This window comes from Xyrauchen texanus, chromosome 8 (genome assembly GCF_025860055.1).
Source record: "Xyrauchen texanus isolate HMW12.3.18 chromosome 8, RBS_HiC_50CHRs, whole genome shotgun sequence".
Lineage (NCBI taxonomy): Eukaryota > Metazoa > Chordata > Actinopteri > Cypriniformes > Catostomidae > Xyrauchen > Xyrauchen texanus.
The window spans coordinates 25591275-25617133 of NC_068283.1; the positions used below are offsets into that span (position 1 = coordinate 25591275).

General features: G+C 40.6%; 1 protein-coding gene across 4 annotated transcripts; it reads left to right on the forward strand.

Annotated features, from left to right (window-relative positions):
- On the forward strand, nt 1–24738 carry LOC127647176 (uncharacterized). Of its 4 annotated transcripts, none has more exons than XR_007971020.1 (14): nt 1–228; nt 6405–6507; nt 8024–8095; nt 12412–12483; nt 12915–13028; nt 13133–13262; nt 13829–13852; nt 14329–14379; nt 14644–14688; nt 14801–14845; nt 18734–18769; nt 18962–19059; nt 23574–23896; nt 23990–24738. XR_007971020.1 is itself a non-coding variant. In XM_052131278.1 (14 exons), the coding sequence occupies exons 2-13, from the start codon at nt 6469–6471 to the stop codon at nt 23634–23636; spliced, it is 789 nt and encodes a 262-aa protein (XP_051987238.1). In that variant the 5' UTR covers nt 1–228; nt 6405–6468; the 3' UTR covers nt 23637–23641; nt 23886–24738. The 4 variants fall into 4 exon arrangements, 3 of the variants coding, with proteins under 3 accessions (XP_051987238.1, XP_051987237.1, XP_051987239.1); XM_052131278.1 differs by having other exon boundaries at nt 23574–23641; nt 23886–24738; XM_052131277.1 differs by having other exon boundaries at nt 23574–24738.
- Nucleotides 24739–25859: the final 1121 nt, after the last annotated feature.

Sequence of the window (25859 nt, forward strand, 5' to 3'; positions counted from 1 at the left end):
CTGAAAAACAGCAGTACACGCCGCATGGTAAGCCCACGCTACTGAATAACTGCTGTTTGTTGATCACAAATTATTGACCAATGCATGTATGCTTATTTCCACTTGATCACTCTTCTGCGCTCCGTGAGTGGAATGTAAGGGGGATTCTACACAACGGGGCTTGTTCGTTGAAGCTTCAAAACCGAAAGTAAAATGAAAGGCTACAGTACGAGACAAGAAGACTGAAAGGTAAGGCGCATGTTTAGATCGTGCTCACAGAGAAATGGCTTCATTGGGATTTTAGGATTTTATTTTTTTCTCTAATATGTCTAGATTTGAAGATATATTGGTGCATTGGTGGGCAACGATTAAAACATATAGGCTATCTTTTTACCTTTGTTTTACTCTTTTAAAATGCAGAATTTGTGATTTTCCAGTTTGGTTTTCATAAATGTATATTTCTTAATCTTCAATTCACACTAACCCTTTCAAACGGAATTGTTGCCTGTGCGACTGTCTGGCACGTAAAGCAGATAAGACAACATGTTATGTCGGCTCTGTGACAAGCTCGCAATGAAAGGACTGTTAGATGGCCCACTTGGCTTTCATTTGGACTTGATTTCAAGACAAAAATATACAGTCTAAATGATATATTTCTGAATGTTTGTGGCTCTGGTTACTTTGAATCCGTGTATTAGGCTATTCATTAATTTCATGTTCAATTAGGAATTCAAAATAGGATGAACAAAAAATTATTTCATTATTCACTTACAAAACCAATATTAACGGGGTTCAAGCCTTTAAGGTCCTTTAAGTTCACATGCAACATATATTAAGTATTAATTATAGCCTGAAATCAACTAAAACAATTTAAAGTGCCTTAATTTTGAGAACATCAGGTGAGGTGTCACACAGATATGTTTTTTTCCTGACTGTTATAACGCCATCAAGAGGCAAATGTATGCAATTTCAGAATGACCCCTGGCCCATACATTAGTGTCTAATATTTAAAAAAAAATCTAATTTCGTTCACGAGTTATAACCGTTTAAGTATAGGTGACCACACCCACTGCTTAAGTTTGGTATGGCTTTGTGACAAAAAGTTAAGACATTAAAAGATAACTTTTTTAATTATTAATAATGGTACTCCAGAGAATCTTTCTCCACTAGTTTAGATCCGATCGGGTGAATGGACTAGAACTAGTTCAAATAACTGCTAAAAGATTTTGTTGATGGCGGCCATGCTTTTCAAGGTATGTGACTGTCCTTATAGACCTTGATGGCACCTTAGATACAGACACTGCATGCAAAATTTCAAGTCAATTGGCCCAACCATTCCTTAGTTAGTGCCATTATAGTTTTTTAATTATTATAGCGCCACCAAGAGACAAAGGCGTGCAATTATTTGTTGTGTATGCTCACAGAGAACATAAGTGTACCAAATTTGGTGATAATATCTCAATCCGTTCAAATGTTATAACCGTTTTAGTAAAATTGCCATGCCCATTACATACGTTTTGATGTACAGTTTCAAGATAAATAAAAATTTCTAAATTTCTTTGATTAGTTTTTCTTATTGGGACTATGCTGAATGTTTCTGCACTGGTTTGGTTCCGATCAGGTGAATGGCCTAGGACGAGTTAGTTTAGAATTTTTTTCAAACAATCCAAAATAGCGGGGAAACAAAGGGGCGGGGGGCAAAACTCTTTGCCATGACACAAGGAATTACTGGAGAAAAAAAAATCTAGCCCTTATGGTTCAAGAGTTATGGCTCAAAATGTGATTTTTTTTGTTTTGTTCTCTATAGCGCCACCTATGGGCCTATCGGGTGATTCAAAGCATACAGCGAGTTAACAGGAGTACTACTATACCTGTAAATTTCAAGTCTGTAGGCCTTACGGTTTGGTCTGCACAATCAGTTTTAGGGCAGAATAATAATAATATCTGCAAGTGACTATTGTCACTTGCAGATAATCAAGTGACAATAGTCGCATATAATGCGAGATAATCAAAATTATTAAATTTGACAGAAAAGATCCTGTGGATGATGTGGACCACTATTTTGGTATGACATTTCAACTGCTTTGAGCACAGTTGCAAAAATAAGATTTTCTTAAGGTATAGTGCCCCCTAGCATCAAAAATAAACGAAACATGGCATGTTTCATGCCGTGGGTCCTCAGAGGGTCCTCTTGTCAATATGTACACATTTTGTTAAGTTTAAAATATGTGCTCACAAAATATGTGTCAATTAGTCTTAATAGGCCATTCCCAAAACCTATTAAAAATTCTTTTGATAACGTTTTGTCAGGAATGTCTGCAGATAATGTATTCAAAATTTCAGAACTCAGTGTTTACTAAACAACTGATCCTGTTGATAGATTTAATTTATTTTTCTTGTGTAGGAAATAATGTTTTAGCCATCTCAGAATAAACTGTACTGTACAAAAAAAATACATGCAATTCAAATAAATATTTATTTGGACATACATTTTAAACATTGTTCAAAAAAGTTCAATGTTCTCTGTAATGAAACTATAAAACATTATATGTTATTAAATGCTCCATACAAATACATTTAATTGATACTGAATTAATGTCCACACTGTTTTCCAAATCACATTTTCCCCATAAGGGAAGACATGCACATTCTGCAAAGACACTCAAAAGAAAGTGAATTGCAGTCAGGAAAAATGCAGGAAAGTGGAAAATCATAATACAAGTAATTTCAAACATAATAAAATATCTCACTACTGTACATGTCTCATCTAATAATTATGGTCTTCACCTGTAGAATTTATCCATTTAGCATCACAGCATGAAAACAATTGATAACAGCATCACTACTCACAGACAGTTCAGGAAAATCACTGTTCTTTTTTATACTCCGTAACAATGCCATTTCAAAACACATGAAGCATTCACAAAGGCCAACACTGAATAGAAATGAACAAACTTTCAAAATGTCTAATTAATGTTTACCACACGTACACACACCTGTCAGCACAATAATGCTATTGTTTATGTAATTCTTTGCACTCTATTGTAGCCTGACCGTAATGGTGGATAATATTCCCGCTGTTGACTTCTTGTCAATAAAGTGAAAAGAGCACACAAATAAATTATCCCTGGGTGTGCTGAGTGACTAGCCAAGTTTCCTAAGCAACCAAATTGGCCCGGTTGCTAGGGAGGGTAGATTTTTCTACCAAAATGTATGAAATGAACGGAAGTTACACAGATTGTCCCAAGGCTATTATTTCCAATGTTCCTATTTTAAATTGTGCATTAAATCGAAATTATGAAAAATGAGTAATGATTTGTTTTCTAATATTGGTTTTGTAAACGAACAATAAAATAAGTCGTTTTTCAAATGATACATGGATTACATTGACTTAGAATTTTATTTAAATGTTATTTCAGGAAGCCTAAACTAACCACATACATGCATTTGTCCTTTCAGAATTTAACACTTTTTAACTTTAAAAGTGCTGAAATTATGTACTACACAGATCTTTGAAGGCAGGCCTTTAAACTTGGTTGGCATCTTCAGAGGACTTATACTTGTGTATACACCCTTTGTTATATTCAATCCTTCAGCTCTTTCCTTTGTTCCCTATCCGTCACTCACTCGACGTTGTGTCGATGAGTTGACACTAGGGGTCGCTGTTGCAGAGCCCAGACATCTCTGATCTTGAGAAAAGGCCAATCGAAATTGGCGAGTGGAATTTGCATGCCACGTGTGGAATTGGCGTGTGGAATTTGCATGCCAAGGAGTGACGCTGCAAACACACATCAGATATCTTCTTCGGAGCCGTGCGAGCAGTCACAGAGCTGAATTCCTCTGCCGTCTCCATTCATCTCTACACGCTGTTGGATCTACGGCGCTCTCCAGCAGTCCTCCCACTCGCACACTACCCTGGGCGCTTCAGCAGCAGAAAAAAACAAGAAGTTCACGGAGTGAATAACTTCGTTTATATATTTATTTATATATACCTGTCTATATATATATATATATATATATATATATATATATATATATATATATATATATATATAAACACACAAAAAGAGTTGTATTTTCTCTAAAAGAGTGACGCAAACGAAAAGCGTCTTTTTCAAGATGCCTTTTCGTTTGTATTTATTTCCTGGTTGCGGTCGATGTCTCTCCCCGTCTGATGGCCACGATTGCTGCCTTTCGTGTCTGGGTGCCACCCACGTGGGGTCAGCGTTCGTGGATGGTTCATGTCCTCACTGCGAGGACATAACCATGGCTACGTTGCGGTCGTGGCTTGCCCTCGTAATAGCGCAAGCCACCCCAGCGGCTCCCCGACTTGGTCCTTCTACCTACAGGTATGAGGCGGGGTTGGTTAGCACTGGGGGCGATATGGGGATCTCAGTGGGAGCCTCTCCACCGGGTATTCCCCCAAGGACCTCCCACTCCCTGTCACGTTCGTATGCTCCAACCAAGCGCTGGGGCGAGGTTACCAGTTAGTTTCATGGTGGACCCGCAATCTCGTTCAGGGTGCCTGACGACGATGAGCTATCAATCGTGGCATCGGAGAGCGGGTTCATCATGTCTGACGCTGAGGACTCGACAGGAATCGAACCTTGTCAGCCTCTCTCGACTCGACCAGGTTGAGCCAAAGGTAGTGTTCCTGGAACACCAGGATGGACATTGCCTGCCCAAGACCACTCCATGACCTTCATTGCCCGGAGGGCGAGATTAATCGGCAAATGCAGCTCCTGCATCAATCCCGGGTCAGGGCTACCCTCGTGCAGTTCTTTAAGTTCCTTGGCTTGGTGCACCTGCAGGAGAGCAATGGCATGCTAGGCGGATGTGGCACGTCCAGTAGCGCCATAGGCCATAACCGCCAGTGACGACGTAAGCCTACTGGCCCTGGAGGGGAGCCTCAGATGGCTCCGCCAGGTGGCGGCGCTCTGCAGGCTTAAGTGCAATCGATCACTCATCCTCCTTGCAAGCCCCAAACAAGACCAAGAACCAGCCCTGAGATGGGCCCGCGGAAGTTGACCGGGGGTCTCATCCCAGAAGTTGACCGGGGCATATACGCATGCTGGGGAATGGGAGGTCCTTGGGGGGGGGGGATTCCCGGCAGAGGAGCTCCCATTGAAATCCCCAAATCGCCCCGAGTGCTAACTGATTCAGCCTCAAACCCGTAGGTAGAAGGACTGAGCAGGGGAGCCGCTGTTTTGGCTTTCCCTCTGGTGAAGGAAAGCTGTGACTGCAACATAGCTATGGTCATGCTCTTGCAAAGAGGGCATGAACCATCCACACACGCCGTCTCCACGTGGGTAGCACCCAAACATGTGAGACAGCGATCGTGGCCATCAGAAGCGGAGAGATAGCGACCGCAACCAGGAATAACACACAAACAAAAAGGCATCTTGAAAAAGTTTTACTTTCGTAAATGCCACTCTTTAAGTAAGAAATTAATTTTCTGTTAGAGAAAATATGCTCTTTTTTTCTCTGTTGCTGAAGTGCCCAGGGGTTTTTCTCTGCACAACGCCGGTGTGAGAGGAGGAGAACTTCTTTAATGCGCTGTAGAGACCAACAGCTTGTGAGAGTAAGCAATGAATGGACGGCAGAGTAATTAAAATCAGTGTATACAACCAAAGAAGAAGTCTGAATGAGTGTATGCATTCCAGCTCCGTATATACCTGTATGTCAAATTCCACTCGCCAATTTTCATTGGACTTTTCTCAAAAATCAGAGATGTCTGGGGCTCCCAGGAGTGACCCCTACTGTCAATTCATCGACACAAAGTCGAGTGAGTGACAGAAGGGGAACTCCCTTATATGCATTAGCATGCAGTGTCTCGTTGTCTTTATTTCAGGGAACTGATGTTACATACGTAACCAAGACATTCTCTGCTGTTTATTTGTTCAGATGAATTTGTCTCAGTTAACAAAAACAGTCTAAACAACTCTCATCCCAGTAAAATTGGCTCATTGTAAACTGCTATTAAGAGTTTGAGTTCTATTAACGAGTTCTGTAAACCTATTTATATTTTACATAGTGGAACTCTGTATCATCTGCCAGAAGGTAACAGTTCATAATATGAATATAGTAAAGTAAGTTTACCATTTTCTCTAATTGTTGCTGTAATTATTTGAGTGTTAAGATGCCACTAGAAGTTTTTGCATCTCAGTGTGCTAGGTTTGTGACAGATCCATTTGTCAGGATAATGTAATAGACAAGGACCATTTGGGTACTTAATGGCATCAACACATATTGAGCCCATTACAGAATGGACTGAAGATTGTCTAGGGACAATGCTAACTATTTTTAGTTGAGCACTAGAATGATCTTTTTGTACAATTAGGTCCCATCTCTGCATATATGCTCATCTATATCTGCACTTTAAGTCATTTTCTGCTTTGTCTCACTGCTTCTTCCATGTTATGTAGCCAACAAGTCAACCAAAATATTGTGGCATATGGCGCAAACTCCGGTGGTTAACAAGCCAGAGTAATGTGTGGGAAAGCCTGGACATTAATGAATTTGTTATCCGTGAGTTATGATTTATTTTACTTATACTGTATGTTAGTCGAGATTTATTGGAAAAACATTACAATTTCTTGCACTATATGTTGAATGTTGCCATAATTGTTTTAAATTTTTTTTGTATCTCGAATCCCAGCATAACTAAGTTAGCCATTTGTTGGTTGATTTCACCAAGTTTAACACTTTGGCTTTGTAGTGCTATCAAAAACAGTTTTGGGTGGGACTCATTTGTGCATCCATTGCTAGATGGGGATGAAGTTGATTGAAATTTGTTTGAGAATAGTGATTTTTGCAAATGAATTTGGTTATGCTAGAGGGTCGCAGAAATTACACACTTCAGCTAGAGCAGAGATGCCCAAACTAGGGCCCGCGTGCCAACTTTGATGACCTTTGATTTGGCCCGTCTTGAAGTATATGACAAGAGTGAAAAAAAAAAAAAAACTTTTGACGCAGCTTTTCATTGCGTTAATTTAGCAGATTGCAGAGTAATTCTTTATTTTTATTAATTTTTTTGTATAATGAAATTATAAAGGATGGGAACTAGGGCAACTTTAATATTTTAATATAAAACACTTTGCAGAGCCTGAAATTCGGCACAGGATTGTAATAATTCCCACAATTTCCACATTCATAATGTGGGAAATTCCCACACACTTTTATTCACTTTACTGTGCAGCTGCACATTTGTAAATTAATAGATACAGATGAACAAATCAAATCAATTAACTTGTTTTTGTATCATACAATTATTCCAGAAGCTGCTCAAAAATAAAAGTGCTTTGTCGCATAGATAGTCCTACTGAACTTATGTTACAGATGTTTAAACCTTTCTAAACCTGTTAATTCTACATGCAAATGGTGTTATTCCACGTCTCCATAAGCGAGCGATTCGATAAAACTATATCGATCCTGTATATCAAAGCTGTTAACATAGCAAGCGCATGATAGCGAAAGCCTTTCATATCTTGTCGCTCCATCATTTTTCTTAATGCAGCACATTTGCAAGAAAGGCAGAAATAGCAAAAATACTTTGTTCAATGTACCAGCTGCATGATGAACATCTCCATCTCTAGTTCCATTCAGAATTGTAAATTAACGGAGGCTCTGGGATAAAAAATCTCCCTGCAATCTGATATAGTTCCAAATTAATATAACCATTGCATTCTTTAATTTGAACATTATTTGTTTTGTGCCGTCTGTTGTGCAGACGGTGCCGAGTCAGTGGCGGATGTTCACGCCATAAACATGCACAGACGGGCACTCCGCTTCTTACACATTGCATCAGTTCGGTGTCATGCTCACGTGTTAAAATGATCAAGCCCCTGAGTTTTTTATAATGCAATGTTCTGTTTTGTCCCACGACCCTGATACAAGATTGTTTTTTGGCCACCGTAATAAAAGTTTTGGGCACCTCTGAGCTAGTAGAGGGATTTAGAGGTCATAGAGTTTCAAGAATCTTAAAATATTTCAGATTATGTAGACAGCTGTTATTTTAACTTTATTCCTGCCCTTTCTTTAATAGGCAATTTCATTCATAACATATGTTCATCATGGCCAATGTGGTTGTATGCCTCAAGATATCAAAGTACACTTGGTGAGTTTTAGTTTTATTCTTTTTGTCATGTTCTGGCTAACCTGGGAAAGTTGTAGATTTCAGTTTTTTTACAACGAGGGCTCAAAGGCATTATTTTAAAGGAATAGTTCACCAAAAAAAAAAAAAAAAAAAAAAGTCATCATTCATCATTTACTCACCCTCATCAATCCCAGACGTGAATTAATTTATTTGTTCTGCAGAACACAAAGATTTTTCGAAGAATATTCCAGCTCTGTAGGTCCATTAAATGCAAGTGAATGATGGCCACAAATTTGAAGTTCCAAAAATCACATTAAGGCAGTATAAAAGTTTTCCATAAGACTCCAGCTTAGGGTTGAACCAGCTGTGCGTAAATTCTCATGTAAGTTGGGACATAAAGTTCACACTACAACTACTAGTTAGTTTGTAACAAAGAGCTTAATTCGGTTGCACCACCTGTTCTTAAGGCAAGACTTAACTAGTAGGATGTAAACAATCCATAAAGTGATGCATAGTCACATAATATGACATTTACCTGTATTTATCCAATAAGCGTAAAAGTAGATTTAATAAATAGTATATTTGCCCTGTGCAAATAACAATATATAGGAACAGTGTCTAAAATAAATAAGGGGTGATAAATAAATACATCTACAACAGGCTGGAATAATCGACAATTATTAATTTTAATATTGTCACGCCCGCTGGTGAAGGCGCCTCCTCAACCAGCCACCGGAGATTTAATTCACCTGAGTTCTACCCTCTACCACACTTCCCATAACCCCACATACCTGGCTCGATTGCACGCAGCTGTTTCCTATTATACCCACTCTATTTAAAGCACGCGTGTTGTCGCCTTCACTGCGAAGTCTTGTTTGCCCCGGCTGCATTACTGAATGTTTAACTATCAACCTGCTACCTGATCTTCTGTGTTCTTACCCTGCCTGTCTACGACCACGATTTCCCGCCGCCAGCCCACGTTACCCACGCCAGTCTACCGTCTTCGATATCTGCTGCCTGCCTGCCTGACCACGAACTCGATTGCCTCTTACACTCCAGTCTGCCCCATACCTGAACCTTGCCTGTTTGTTGACCTTGACCCTGTCTCTAATAAAGTCTGCTTATGGATCCCAATCAACCTGAGTCCTCGTTACAAATATCCTATATATATATTTTGAATGTGTTGAAACTTGACACTAGGTGACGGATCTTGAAAACTGCACCGTTAGAACGCGTTCATGCTGAAGAGCCATTTAAAAGTAAATTTATTTTGTCTCTCGTAAATGTAAATGAGTGTAAATGCCAACATCATCATATATGTCGAAAGGACAGAAGCCTGTTATGCAAAATATGAGCTCACTGATCCCATTAAATATCATTCTGCTTTTTTATTCCAACCATTAATCCTGTTCAGAGTCTGCCATAAATATTTAGTTTATACATAGGGTTACATCCTACCTAAGTTTCATGGTGCAATGCTCAAATATTTAGTAGTGTGAAAATTATGATTAGTGCCCATTTACACCACAACTAGAACTAAGTTCTAACATACGTATAGCTGGTGCAACCAGCCCCGGTGGTTTAATCCCAAGTTAGGCATGTTTCTTTTAGTGATTTGCATTCTTCGTGCTTATCAACACCTTCTGGACAGGAAGGAGAATTTATGGTAAAAAAGGACTTAAATATTGATTTGTGTCTCACAACTATCATATCGCTTCTGAAGACATGGATTTAACCACTGAAGTCATATAGATTACTTTCATGCAGCATTTATGTCCCTTTTGAGCTTCAAAGTTTTGGACCCTGTTGAATTTAATTGTATGGATCCATAGAGCTGATACCAAAAATGTGTGTTCTGGAGAAGAAAAAAGTTCCTATACATCTGGGATGGCATGAGGGTGAGTAAATGTTGAGAGTCTTTAAGCCTGCTTGTAATGTGTCCAAAACAGGCAACTAACACCTTACAGTATGTAGTTTTGTCATCATTCTTACAACTCTCCTATGGTGTTTATTAATTGACATCAATAATTTATAGGGCTGGGTATTGATATAGATTTCCTGATTCTGTTTGATTTCAATTTTCAAGCTCTCCATTTGATTAGATTTAAAATAGATTTCAGTTTATATATTTCAGTGGTAATGTCAATTTTGCTTTCATATGAAAGAAATTCTCTCTCAGCTAATGCTGTTATACTGTATATTATGTACATTACGGAAATATTAATTCGTTTTTCATCGTTTTATTCACATATTTCAAAATGTAGAAATCCATGTATTCCATCAATAAATATGATGTCTTGAAATTGTATATTAAATAGTATGTATATTGAAAGTATATAATATACAGTATATATTATATATATATAATATATATATATATTGCAGTTATTTTATCATAAATATGTATGATACATAAACACATTATATCACTCAACTTCGCTCAACGGACAATGCCATCACACAGTCCTAGATCATCTGGACAGGAGAAAGGGTAATTATGTTAAAATGCTTTTAATACTATACTTCCCTCTAAATTCACCACCAAGTTGGAGGACCTAGGATTTAGCCCATCACTGCATCAGTGGCTCTACAACTTCCTGAATGACAGGCAACAAGCAGTAAGGGTAGGCAGACATGTCTCATGTAAACTGTCCCCTATGGTGCTAAAACATTTTTACACCTGCACCATTGAGAGCATCCTGACAGGAAACATCACAGCCTGGTTTGGAAACTGCACAAAACAATATGGTCTCTACAAAGAGTGGTGCGATCAGCTGAGCGCATCACCCACATCAAACTCCCTGACCTGCAGTCCATCTACAGAAAACGATGCTGGGCTAAAGCCAGGATGATCATGAAAGACCTCAGCCATCCTAATAATGGACTCTTCTCTTTGTTGCGGTCAAGGATAGGCTTCCGCTCCATAATGGCCAAAACAGAGAGAATGAGAAGGAGCTTCTTTCCCCAGGCCATCCGTGTCCTGAACCATGGACAATTCCAGGACTAGGTTCACTATTCAACATCACACACTTGAAGCAATATTACACTCTGCATTATCATATTATTATATTATCATTATTATACATCTACAACATCACCTCTTTAACATCAGCCTGATGCAGGTCAACATTACTGCACAATTGCTCTTTACCTTGCACAATGTACATATTGCCAGTCAAACTGTTGCTGATACCACCTCTACATCTGTCATTATGCACTTTCATATTCATATGCATACTTTGTTCATACTTTATAATTCTTCTTTCTCCTATTTGATTGTGTTGTAAATTGTGTTTTTAATTGTGTATTTTTATTTCTATTACTACTACTGTGGGGAGAAAAGTCGTACCAATAATTTCACTACATGTCGTTCTGTGTATGGTTATGTATGTGACCAATAAAACTTGAAACTTATAGTGTATTTAAAACCAATCAGCGCAATATTGAGAGCTGCGGAACAGTCCCGCGAGAGGTCAACAGAGCAACACACTACACAGGCGAGAAGATTGATGGCAAGCGGCAAGTAGATTGTACTGTAACGGTACAGCTTGTGGAATTTGCCAAACAACGGTGTCATGTCCTGTACATCAGAAAATGACACCGTCAGCCTTGTTGATGAGAGAGGTCAACGGAGAATGGCCAGACTGTTTCGAACTGACAAAGTCTACGGTAACTCAGATAACCACTCTGTATTATTGTGGTGAGAAGAATATCATCTCAGAATTCATCTTTATTTTGAATTATAGAACAAGTGCTAAAGCAGTTCTGTCTCTTTAAGAATAGCAGTATTTCAGTGAGTTTCTCACAGAAGTGTTTTGATTGAGCGCACTAAAACAAGACTGAAATCGAAGTGACTTTTTTCCCCCACATCCGTGCTACTGTATGTGTGATTAGCATTGAATGTTTATTTAAATGGATGCGTAGACATCTTTGTCTTTGGACATATCTTTGGACAAAACATTAAATGGAACCAGTCAAAGCAATGTTTTATTCTCTATATGTAGTAAAAGGAGCTTGGTGCAAAATTTCTTCACCAATATACTACTCATGGTGAGTGAAGTCAGAAAATGTACCAGCCAATGGCTAAATGCAGAAATTTCTCATATAGCACAAACATATTTAGCATATAGTGATTGACTCGTGTTGTAGACGGTTGCCACATGAGTGAAAGATTGGTCTTGCGATTTAAGAATTGATATCTAGATTTCGATGCATTAGAAAATCAATATTTTTACCCAGCCCTAGTCATTTACAACATTAGAATAGAAATAAGGTTTATTCTTTCTACACATTAAATGTACATAAATGTAAGCCATATCTTCTATGAATTCTTGTAGTATGATGAGTTGATGGAAGACCATTTGTTTGAAATTAAAGTGTTCTCACCATCCGTAACAAATCTGGCAGAGGTAAGAATAAACAGTAAAAGATTAAGTTTACTTTTATTATTATTATTATTAATAATATATTTTGTGTAGTTGTCAGAATGTCTTGTAGTTAATTTGTGTGTGTTTGTTTTTTTTTAATCTAGCTCCTTATAGTTGTGTTTAAATTCTAATTACTTGCTAGCCACTAGAGGTGTTCAGACTGTTATCTGTACACATATTCTGTATAGAAATAGATGGAGGTGATGGATAAATTGGTCAGAGACTTATTCCCTACACCTACAAGTCAAGCAAAGTAATTAAAGGTCTAGTCTGGTTTGAATTTTAATGTACAGATTTAGTTTAGAAGTTTACCTTTTAGATTTTTATTAAAAAATTATAGTCATGTTATGTTTATCATACAGTATTTACCTATTTTTTTTACGTGTGTCTTCTGTTCTTGACGGTTTCCTTAGCAACAGTTGATGCTTCTTTCAGTGTTGAACACTCTATGTTCGTCTTGGAATAAAAATAAGAAGAAAAAGGACAAATTCAAAGTTGTAGAAAGTTTTGAAATAATGCTATATGATGTGAGTATACTTGCTTGTAGTGTATTTATTTATATTTTTAAATTGGCTCTTAAATTTAAATTAGTATTAGTTGCTATTGACTGATTCCATTTTCCTTTCTACAGATAATTCAAGAAGAAGATATTGAAAAGATTTGTGCCGATCACAGCTGTACAGGTGGTTACAAAACAAATTATGTGAACAAAACCATCTTTGGTCAAATGTACAAACAATCTTGCAACGAATCATTATCAGGTATGGACTTTTAGCCTTTCATTTACCTTTTTTTCTTTTATTTTCCCCTCAAACTTCATTTACCCCTGATATGGCCAAAGACCACTACACATCACATTTGCAAGGCTATAAAACTGTAGTGAGTGGCACCATGTGTAGTTACAAGTTAAAATTCTTAATCTATGGCAATACATTATCCCCAGAATGACATTTCTGTGAACTTCACTATTTGGACAAACAGTTTTTTAATCACTGCCGTAGATCACTGCCAGTTCCTTTCAGCTGCTGTGACTTCAAATGGTTCACCTGGAATCTGATTTCACATTTGCTGCATTGATTGTAAGAAAAACATGGTGTGGCTAAATATGGCAAAATGTGTTAAACTTTGATGAGACTACTCCATTTTCTGATTAACTCATTTGCTTAGCCCAAATATTGAATTTTAAGAATGATGAGCATGCAGATTTGATGGAAATCTGTGGAGCTAAATATAGATTTCTGCCGACACAGATTTGTTTATCACGTAACTGCCAAACTCAAGGAACTTACTTTCTCTCTCTCTCCTTTGTCTCCCTTGAATTTATTAGCTCTAAAATGCCCATCAAAAGAGAGTAAGTTATTTGACTTTATATCACTTACAGCCACATAATGTGTGAGAAAAGTGGAAGAATCCTTTTTGTAGTGTAGTAGTATGGTTTAAAATTAGGACTTGAAACTTTGGAATAATAAAATAAGATAAGTGTGTTATAGAATATATATTTTTTCCAAGCCTTTTAAAAGTTTGTATATAATGTTATTATATTTTTGTTACTTTTTTATCTATTTAAAAGGCATAGTGACTATTACTTTCAATAAAATATACAAAATGCAGATTTTGTATAGCAGATATTTTTACTGTCATTAACAAACATTATATTAAGCTAAACAGATCGAATGTGAATATAAATTAAATTGTTCAGTTCAAACTTCATGACATTTCTAACTATTTAAAAAGTATAGGAGGAACTAGTTACCTACTAAAAAATGTTTTATGATTTGTTGAATGAAACTAATTAACTAACTAACATTAACCTAATAAATCTTATAGGGACAACAAGTTCATCACCAAGAATCCAGCAAACCATCACTGTATTTGAATGTAAGTTGCTTTGATAGCTTGTCATATAAAATTCTACAATTCTAAACCAATATGCTGTAAATCTCTAAAGTTAATTTATCCTGTTATCTTCATGTGGGTTGCAGGATTCCATAATTTTTATATATGTACACAAAGTATACATTGTTTTAAAATCCAGTACAAATTTTGTAGCAAATTTGAAGAAAAGAATATTGCTAGAAACAATCTTCATTTGCTTGCATTGATAGAACAATCTATAATGGCAAATATTTAACTATTTTATAGATTTGTCAACCACTCCATCAGCAAAAACCATTCATCAAACCATAAGTAAGCACCAAGTTTGCCACTCACGAGAGCAACTTGATCAGTGATAATGAGTAACATAATTCTTATCATATAACTCTGCTTTTTTCAAATGTCAGTATGCTACATTTTGTAGATTTGTCAACCACTCCATCAGCAACTACCATTCAACAAACCACGAGTAAGTACCAAAATCTGCCACTTATTCATCATAATGACATAATGCAGTAACATAATGCTTTCGGTATACACTCAGTGGCCACTATATTAGGTACACCTTTATAATACTTGGTATAACCGTACTAACCGAATCTACTCTGAGTAAAATTCTGCAGGAGTTAATGGAGCTGGAATGAACAGCTTGATTTTTAGAGGTTGTTTTTAGAATCAGAATCAGAATGAACTTTATTGCCAAGTGTTCTGACATACACAAGGAATTTTTTTGGTGATAGGAGCAACAAGTGCACACAGAACATTACATTGAGACACAGAATATAAAACAAGGTAAGAGTATAAATAGACATACAAATAATAGGACTTATAATGGCATATGTACATGTGCAAGTGGTAATGTATGTGCAAAGCAGGGCTACAGTGGATATAAAAGTCTACACACCCCTGTTAAAATGCCAGTTTCTTGTGATGTAAAAGAATGAGACAAAGATAAATCATGTCAGAACTTTTTCCACCTATAACGTGAACAATTCAATTGAAAAACAACTGAAATCTTTAAGGGGGAAAAATAAAAAAAACTCACAATAAAATGGTTGCATAAGTGTGCACACCCTTAAACTAAGCACCTTTTGATTTTATTACAGCACTCAGTCTTTTTGGGTAGGAGTCTATTAGCATAGCACATCTTGATGTGGCAATATTTGCCCACTCTTCTTTGCAAAAGCGCTCCAAATCTGTCAGATTGCGAGGACATCTCCTGTGCACAGCCCTCTTCAGATCACCCCACGGATTCACAGATTCAGGTCTGGGCTCTGGTGGGGCCATTCCAAAATGTTAATCTTCTTCTAGTGAAGTCATGCTTTTGTGGATTTGGATGTGTGCTTTGGGTCATTGTCATGCTGAAAGGTGAACTTCCTCTTCATCTTCAGCTTTCTAACGGACGCCTGAAGGTTTTGTGCCAAAAATGCCTGGTATTTGTAACTGTTCATAATTCCCTCCACCCTGACTAAGGCCCCGGTTCCAGCTGAAGAAAAACAGCCCCAAAGCATGATGCTGCCACCACCATACTTCACTGTGGGTATGGTGTTCTTTGGGTGATGTGCAGTGTTGTTTTTGTGCCAAACATACCTTTTGGAATTATGGCTAAACATACCTTTTGGAATTATGGCCAAAAAGTTTAACCTTGGTTTCATCAGACCATAACACATTTTCCCACGTGCTTTTGGGAGACTTGATGTTTGTTTTTGCAAACTTCAGCCAGGCTTGGATGTTTTCTTTGTAAGAAAAGGCTTCCGTCTTGCCACCCTACCCCATAGCCCATTCATATGAAGAATATGGGAGATTGTTGTCACATGTAACACACAGCCAGTACTTGCCAGAAATTCCTGCAGTTCCTTTAAAGTTGCTGTAGGCCTCTTGGAAGCCTCCCTGTTTTCTTCTCGTCTTTTCATAAATTTTGGAGGGACGTCCAGTCCTTGGTAATGTCTCTGTTGTGCCATATTTTCTCCACTTGATGATGACTGTCTTTACTGTGTTCCATGGTATATCTAATGCTTTGGAAATTCTTTTGTACCCTTCTCCTGACTGATCTTTCAACAATGAGATCCCTCTGATGGCAGGTGTGTAATGACTTCTATTTAACATGAGTTTGAATGTGATTGGTTAATTCTGAACACAGCCACATCCCCAGTTATAAGAGGGTGTGCACACTTATGCAACCAGGTTATTGTAAGATTTTTAATTTTCATTTTTCCCCCACGAAGATTTCAGTTTGTTTTTCAATTGTAGTGTTCACATTATAGGTCACATTAAAAGTGGAAAAATTCTGACATGATTTATCTTTGTCTCATTCTTTTACATCACAAGAACCTGGCATTTTAACAGGGGTGTGTAGACTTTTTATATTGAAAGCGAGCCGCGACCGCAACGTTGCCATGGTCATGCCCTCGCAGTGAGAGCATGAACCATCCACAAACGCAGCCTCGGTGTGATCGCTGCCCAGACACACAAGACAACGCCTGAAGTGGAGAGCACTCTACCGCATCCAGGAACTACACAGGGGCGGAAAGGCATCTTTAAAAAGACGCGTCCAGAAAAGGACATTCAACGCCACTGTGTATTGCTCTTTTAGTGAAATATACTCTTTTAACAAAAATCACTCTTTTAATAACTCTTTTAGAGTTTTCCTCTGCGCCGTCGAAGCGCCCAGGGGCAAACTGCACTGCGTGCAAGTAAGGAGAAAGCCGCTGTAATGCGCCGCCGATCCAACAGCATGCAGAGCATCAGAGGAATACAGGAACAGGTGTGACTCTTAGCAAACAGCATGCACAACCATCGGCTCCGAAGAAAATTTCTGAATGAACTTGACGTATTTCCTCGCCTTTATACCTGTATGTCTGGGGCGGGGTATGCAAATACTGTCTGCCAACTTCTCATTGGCCTTTTTTCATAGATCAGAGGCATATTCGGCGCTCAAGAGAGACCCCAGTGTCACTTCTTAGACACAACGTCGAGAGAGCAACAGACGGGGAACCTTATTTGTGAGCAGAAGCAGTTCGTCCATTTTGTTGGAGTGGACATTCTCCAGATGAATACTTTGCAGCGAAGTCCTAAAGCCAAGTTGACAAAGCTTCACAAGTGCTTTGGCTCGCTTCCCTCGCGTGCTTCTTTTGGATCGCTTGCAGAGCACTGCTTAGCCTCCAAATCAGATGTCTAATAAAATGCCAGAATAATCAAACACTGGCAAAACATTATTAGTTATGCTCTGCCGAGTATTCAGCAGTTCATCCCTGGTGAAACTGATCGGGAAAAAGTGACAAAAACAAACAAAAGTACAAAAAAATGCTAGAGAGCTCCACACCGAAAACATCTTTTCAAATAAAAAATGTTTCTGTGGTATTTTCGTCAAATTGCTTTAATATAACGTATTTAAAATAATTAAACCATCTTAAAGCCCACTTGGAAGTTTGCTGAGGCCCTCTGGTGGGCCCTGGCCCCCTGATTAAGAATGATTGCTCTAGAAATTAATTTGCTTGAAAATTCAAGGAGATAAGTAGTTTCTGAGACATTTACTGAGACAAATTCTGAGACATTACTGACTCTTGACCATGTGGGCTTGTTTATTAAATTGCTGCCACATAATTAGCTGATTAGATATTTGCCTTAAAAAGTACCTAATAAAGTCACCACTGAGTGTCTATTGTTATTAATTTAATAATTTCACTAAATTACTTTTCCTTATTCATGTTAGCACCATCTTTAATTTTTAATAGGAATGATAACAAGGCTGTGAGGGATAGACTTACCATCTCTTCAATGGGCTGTACTGCAATTTAAAGTGCTTTTGGATCATTCCGTGGACAAAACATTGAAAATAAAACATCTTTCTAAGAACATTCAGTAGACAAAGAAATCCAGACAACATGAGTTATGGAAAATCAGATGTGATGTAGGACCTTTTATCAGCTTTATATCATCTGTGCCTTTGAAGAGAGAGTAAGATTATCCATCACAGTGAGAGCAACCTGGAGTTAAGTGCCTTGCTCATGGACACGATGGTGGTGGCTGTGGGGCTCGAACCAACAACCTTCTAATTATCAGTTCAGTGCTTTAGCCCACTACACCACCACCACTCCTCCATTGTCATTAAAAATTAAAGATGGTGCTAGCATGAATAAGCTCAATTACTAATATGTAACATATAGTATGCAATGACATATTTACACTTTTATTATAAACATAATATACTTACTGTACATATATATACGGAATATATATATGTATGTAAGTTTGGCTCAGGGTACAACTAATCAAACAAATTTCATCATATGCAAACGTCATAAGTCAAAAAGTGATTTGTTTCTGTATGTTGTTTTGTGTGTCCCTCTTATTACAGATCACCAAATAAAAACACAGATGCAGGAAATGTTGAGTAAGTTAAAGAGCTCTTGGTCTGGCTGACTGATTTATTTTTGTCTGCCCTTCTTCTTCTTCTTCTTCTTCTTCTTCTCTCTCTCTCTCTCTCTCTCTCTCTCTCTCTCTCTTTGTCTCTCTCTCTCCCCCCTTACTACCAAATGCCATTCTAAACCAGCATAAGCATGCTTTTTTTGTTGTTGTTTCCCAGAGACTTTTAAATCGTACAATTGGAGCCTTGCTGTCTCTCTACTACTGAATATCCTTCTACTCATTTGTGTGTGGTACCTGTACAAGAGTAAACATCAGGTAATAAAAGTCATGAAGCATTTATGTGGAATCCCATGAGAAAACAAACTCATTGTTTCAATTAAAAAGGTGTGAGGGATAGATTTAGCATTAGGGGTAGAAATACTGTACCATTAGCTCAGTATAACAAAAAAAAATAAATCCACGAAAAGTCCCCATCAGACAAACAAACATGCATTTGTGTGTGAATTTAAAGCTGAAAATAATTTATTTTGGGTGAGGATGTTTTGAGTTTCATTAGCTTTTTATCAAATATGCCAAATATTTTGTTCCCCGTCTGTCGCTCTCTCCACGTTGTGTCGGAGAAGTGACACTAGGGGTCTCTCTTGAGCGCCGAATATGCCTCTGATCCATTGAAAAAAGGCCAATGAGAAGTTGGCAGTCAGTATTTGCATACCCTGCCCCCGGACATACGGGCATAAAGGCGAGGCAAATACTAGTTCATTCAGAAATTTTCTTCGGAGCCGATGGTTGTGCATGCCGTTCGCGTGAGATCACACCAGTTCCTGTATTCCTCTGACGCTCTGCATGCTGTTGGATTGAGGGCGCATTACAGTGGCGATTTCTCCTTCTTGCACGGCAGTGCAATTGCCCCTGGGCGCTCCGACAGTGCAGAAACCCAACTCTAAGAGAGTTGTTTAAGAGAGTGATTTTCTCTAAAAGAGCAATACACAGCGGCGTTGAACGTCCTTTTCAGGACGCGTCTTTTTAAAGATGTGTTTCCGCCTCTGTGTAGTTTCCGGATGCGGTCGATTTCTCCCACCTCCTACGGTCATAAGAACTGCCTGGCGTACCTGGGTTGCAATTACACGCAGGCAGCGTTTTTATGAATGGTCTATGTTTTTAGTGCAAGAACATAGCCATGACAGCATTGCGGTCGTAGGCTTTTTCTTGTAGTGAGAGAAAGCCACTTCAGCCGCCCCCCGTGCCTCCCCTCTTTCCCACGGGATTGGGGCGGGCGATGAAGGTGATTTGGGGATAAAGACGGGCTGTGTTCGCCGGGTACCCCCCCGTGAGCCTCCCGCCTCCCCGGTACGCTTGCTGGCTTCCGTCCGAGCTCGGGATGAGCGTTTTCTCTCCAATAAGGTTATGTTCTCAGTGCGAGAACATAGCTGTTGCAGCATTGCGGTCATAGGCTTTCTTTTGTCATGAGAGAAAGCCACTTCAGCCGCCCCCCGCGCCTCGCCTCTTTCCCAAGGGATTGGGGCAGGCGCCGCGGGCGATGAAGGTGATTTGGGGATAAAGACGGGCTGTGTTCGCCGGGTACCCCCCCTCGAACCACCCGCCTCCCCAGCACGCTTGCTCGCCGCCACCTTCGGGTCTGCGCGCCCAGTCTGAGCCTGATGCACAGAGGTCCGATATGCTTCCCCGGGAACAGCGAGCGCGAGGTTGGACCGGAAAATCCCGTCCCCCTCACGGCTACTTGTTTGGTTCCACGGGCATGTGCGCCGCTCACAGCCGCGCCCCACCCCCGGTTCCTTTCTTCCTGGACGTGCATGACGAGCTGAGCAAGCCAAGCTTCCTCGCTCCTCCGCTCTCACTACCCTCGGCGGTAGAGCAGTCCCAGACCACTCCCCCCCCTGCACGCCATGGCCCCCCCCTGCAGTCCACCAGGTCAAGGCTCCAAAAATGTGCACTTGGGTAGTCCTGTTCTTGACGTGCTGCAGGAACTGCACTCGAACACGTGATGGCCCCCCTTGTGGTCCGGAAACTCAACACATGGACTGGACCTGGTCGCAGTAGAGAAGGTAGACAAAGCACGCTTTCTCAAACGCTCCCGTCTCCCAGCTCCATCCATTCGGCGACACCACCTGACGACTCTACCCAGCAGCCCTCAGTGGTGAAGAAACAGATGGAGGCTATTTCACACATCCTGCCCTGCCACGAAGCGTGCGCCAGGGGCCATGCCCTGTCTGCTCGCCGAGGGCGTCCTCCTGCGGCTTTCAAGAAAGAAAGAAAAGCGGTGCTCCGCCTCAACAAACATGGGCCCAACTCTCCGCCCTGGCGTCGAGCTCCACGCAGAAGATGGACACCCCCTCATCTCACGGACCCCCTCGAGGACCCGGAAGGCTCCCAGGCGCTCCTGAGATGACCGACCCAGAGACTGAGACGTTAGCTCTGGAGCTGGTAAGACCACTCCGTTCCCCGGTGGAGGGCCGGGAGGAGAATCTTTTGTTGAATTAATTTAATTTGCCATACCCCCTAACGGGGGCTGCGGTACTCACATTCTCAATAATAGAGCTATTTCCTTTTTTGTCTCTGGGTCACCTGGCCCGCAAATGCCGTTCTCACGGCACTCTGCCGCCAGGCCTCAACAGTCCCGGCACGCTGAACGCGGCCCCAGATCCGCCTTCATCCCCACTGACCAGTTCTGACGAGTCCAGAGGACGCCACTAAAGGACCTCCTCCTCAGTCACCAACCCGCCCCCTGCCGGATGTCCGGAGCAAGGTAAGTGCTTTGAGTCTTTTCTCAGCGCCAGAGCCTCGGGCGCCGCGCCTGCCCCGACGGCGTACTACCTGCTCCACCCTGCTGCGAAGCCCCGCCGGGTACGTCAAAAATAACCGTCCCTTTGGTGCCCCTAGCACGGAGATTGGATGCGTGGCTTTCACTTCCCAACCCGTCTCGCTGGCTGGCCCGGACCATCCGACTCGGTTACGCAATTCAGTTTGCCAGGCCCCCGCCCCCCTTCACTGGCGTCCGCTTTACCGCAGTGCACGGCCAACATGCCAAATTCCTGCGCGCGGAGATCGCTACTCTCTTACTCAAAGACGCGATAGAGCCTGTCCCTCCAACCGAAATGAAGAAGGGTTTCTACAGCCCTTACTTCATTGTACCCAAGAAAGGCGGTGGCTTACGACCAATCTTGGACCTGCGAGTTTTCAATCGAGCGCTGCTCAAACTCCCGTTCAAAATGCTCACGCACAAATGCATCTTGACAAGCGTCCAACACCTAGATTGGTTTGCAACGGTAGACCTGAAGGACGCGTACTTCCACATCTCAATCTTGCCGCGACACCGACCTTTTCTACGGTTCGCGTTCGACGGCCAGGCATTTCAGTACAAAGTCCTCCCCTTCGGCATGTCTCTGTCCCCTCGCATCTTCACAAAAGTCGCAGAGGCAGCTCTTTCCCCGCTCCGAGAAGCCGGCATCCGCATACTCAACTACCTCGACGACTGGCTCATATTTGCCCACTTCCGAGAGTTACTATGCGCTCACAGAGACCAGGTGCTCAGGCACCTCAGCGGCTTGGGGCTTCAGGTCAACCGAGAGAAGAGCAAGCTCACCCCGGTCCAGAGCATCTCCTTTCTCGGCATGGAGTTAGACTCAGTCTCAATGTCCGCACGTCTCACCAACGAGCGTGCGCAGTCGGTGCTGAAATGCCTCGCCAAATTCAGGCCAAACGCCACTCAACGTGAATCCCTGGTTGATTCCTCCCTAGCCCTCATGGGTCCGCAGTTCGGCGGAGGAACTTGCCGACCCAAGCCACTGCGGGTACCCTGATGGCTACCCTGTACTGGTATAGGTGCTCCACAGAGTAAGGGCCTCCTACGCGGACTCCCCCTATGTGTATTTTCCGCGATACGGTCCCCTTACGAGCAGACCCGCATTTTCCTTGGGTAAGTTTCGGCTGTCCCCCGGTCGCCGTGTGTAGCAACTCCACCCTCGCTGAGGCTGGATCTGCCACCGCGCCACTTCCACGTGTCGCCTAAGAACACGTGACGTATTCACCACCATACCTCCCCAGTTGGGCAGGGGTGGTCTCCGCGGGTCTTTCCCCCCTGAAAATAGGGGAAACTGGGTAAGACCCCCTTCCCTCAATGCGTGTAAGGGCCCCGGCTGTCTATTGCTCTATGCAAGAAACATAGAGAGAAAAGAGGCCCAGCCAGGCTTGGCCCATTCCCAGGTTGGCAAGCGTCGCCTTGTTCCCCTGCCTAGGGTAACCAAAAGGATCCCCACGACTTTTCTGGGGCATTGGGGAAGGGTACGTGCCCTGGCACAGCTGGTCGTTTGGCACGTAACAAATACCTGCCCGCTCCTGTGTCAGCAGAACACGTACACGGCTCAGCACATGGCGGATTTAAATTGGACCCCTAGTGTCGCTTCTCTGACACAACGTGGAGAGAGCGACAGATGGGGAACGTCTAGGTTACAGATGTAACCGTGTGTCTTCCCGGCCACGTCGCTGAGCCGAACCGCTGTAGTGGCCAGAACCATTTCCGGCTCCTCAGAAAAATCCTGAATGAACTCTAGTATTTGCCTCGCCTTTATGCCCGTATGTCCGGGGGCGGGGTATGCAAATACTGACTGCCAACTTCTCATTGGCCTTTTTTTCAATGGATCAGAGGCATATTCGGCGCTCAAGAGAGACCCCTAGTGTCGCTTCTCCGACACAACGTCTCGTTCCCTCCATCAGGGAACGGAGGTTACATCCGTAACCTAGACGTTTTCTGTCCACAAGCTTTTTTGAGTTTTATCTATTTAAAAACTTTGTTGTTGTTGTTTGTTTTAAAGGGAAATGTTTCACAGGAAAATAATACCACAGGGATGGGACTCTTAGAGATTTCAGATGTCTGATTTAGGTAATACCAGCTTTTGTAGTTTTTCCAGATAGGGATACAATGTTCATTTGTACAGTGTCGATAACAAGCTTTAACGGCAGCTTTCACAACTGTATATAACATTATGAAATGCCTTTCTGTGCACATACTGTAGCATTCCATAGCAGTAATGTAGAATGAAGACATTATTCTGAAAGAGTCTTTTCTTGTCATTCTGAACTTCTTTTTTCCTGTTCTCCTTCCATGATGATACCTATAATGCCAGTCTGAAACACAGTAAGCTGCTTATATTGTCTTTTGGGTAATTTGTGTTGTCTTTAACATAAAGTTTGTGAATACATGTAATTTTCATTTCCATTTTCCCACAAGTCTACGGTTTTTGAGAAGGGTGAATCTGGATTGTTTCCAAACTTGTTCCAGTTCGTCACTGTCTGCACCTGCTTATGGAAACTGAAGTCTTGTGGCGTTTTCTTCTAGATTCTAGATACAAGCTACCACAGAATATCTGTGTTATCTTTGAATCGGTCATTGACAATATCATTCACACTAATGCAGCTTATTAACACGCACAAACAAATTCACCCAAGTGGTGTTATTTTCAATTTTGAAACTAGGTATCATGAATTTCCCTTGTGCATGAATAAAACACTTGTTATATTAAGTTATATTCAGGGAATTTTAATTAATCAAGTCTGTGTCGTGATTAACCTGTAGTTAAACATAAGGTTCAATTAAATATGTGACCCTTTCACTGCTTGTGTGAAGAGACAGAATTGCTAATTTCTGTTTGGTTGTGCCAGGGAAAGGAAAGTATACTCACAGAAAAATACTGATATGTCAAATGTAATATATACTGCCTTTTTAAGCAGCCATGTTTTTATTCAATGTAATTTGTTATATGTGTTGTTATATTATACTTAATAAAATCCATGATCCCGGTTCCGGGATTTAAAATTACGTCAGTAATAATCTACTTCCAATTTTAAATGTATGCGGAGGAGTTATGAGCTCATATCTGGTACCATTTGAAGGCTTAGAATGTCTACTTTCTTGAGATATGCATCACTTTGGCATTTGTTTTACACTAAGTAACTTATTTACAATAAATTACATAGTTCCACCCATCAAAAGTCGTGTCATAATTATGTGCGTTTTTGAATACATATGTCTCATATCAGCTCAAATTTGACGTACATGTACAAACCATGTATCAAATGAAAGCTCTCATTGCCAGTAAGAAGTTCCAATAAGTCTTTTTATTGAGGTATAATCACATATCTAATACACTTCGAATGAATCATGAAGTATACAATCAACATTTGTAAACATACAAGTGAAATTATTGAATATTTGCCGTGCTACTCGCACTAGACAGCACAGTTAGCCACAAATGCTACATAATCCTTTACCTTAGGTTATTCTCTGCAAAATGAGCCGTTTTTCAGTGTTTTCTGTGGTTGTGTGCCCAAGTAATCCCTCGAGTGCAGAAACACCACAAAGTAATGTTATATGATATTCAACAATCCAGGAAAATATGTAAACATCCGATCCGGATAAAGCATATATTGCCGTAAAGCTTAGACCCTCCGCTTTCCGGCAATGTCTCTCAAGATCAAATAGACCAATCAGGGGCTGTGATATTGCATCCAGACTGTGAAGCGATCACTGGGTAGGTTACGTGCCCAAAACACACAGACGCGTCTCACCAGACACCAGAGCGCATATTTACCACTTTCAACAGTGTTTTATGTAATGACAAAGGGTTTTCTGTAAAATTACACTGGGATTTTGCATTTATAGCACTGTATATGGGTATGGGGAGACTTTAGATTTGGGTAGGCGGAAAGTACACCAAAAAAATGTAATATTCCTCCCTTCGAATAAATTGAAATAAATATTAAATAAAACATGATACAGACAAAATTCCTTTTTCAGGTATTTGCTGACATCTAGTGGAAACAGCCAAAACTGTCTGCTTGCTGCTAGGGTTTACAGGGCTTGAGTTATACACTTTCAAAAATGAATTTATATAAAAAAAAATCAAAAAGCGCCTCTTTTTTTTAGGAGGGTTATTACTGTTCAGACAACATACATTAAATTTTTTTTAATTTGTAGCAGTGTTTTATGCAACTTCAAAGGGTTTCCTGTAAAATGACACCAAAACTGTGTATTTAGGCCAAAGTATGTGGGAATGGGAAGCTTTTTAATTTGGGTAGGCCAAATCCAGGCGGAAATCCCC

Bases quoted from the DNA above. Each gene is read 5' to 3' on its own strand.
- LOC127647176 (XM_052131277.1), top strand. From the start codon at position 6,469: ATGTGTGGGAAAGCCTGGACATTAATGAATTTGTTATCC. The intron at 13,263-13,828 runs GTATGGACTTTT...TGAATTTATTAG, and splicing joins TTGCAACGAATCATTATCAG to CTCTAAAATGCCCATCAAAA. The intron at 14,689-14,800 runs GTAAGCACCAAG...TACATTTTGTAG, and splicing joins AACCATTCATCAAACCATAA to ATTTGTCAACCACTCCATCA.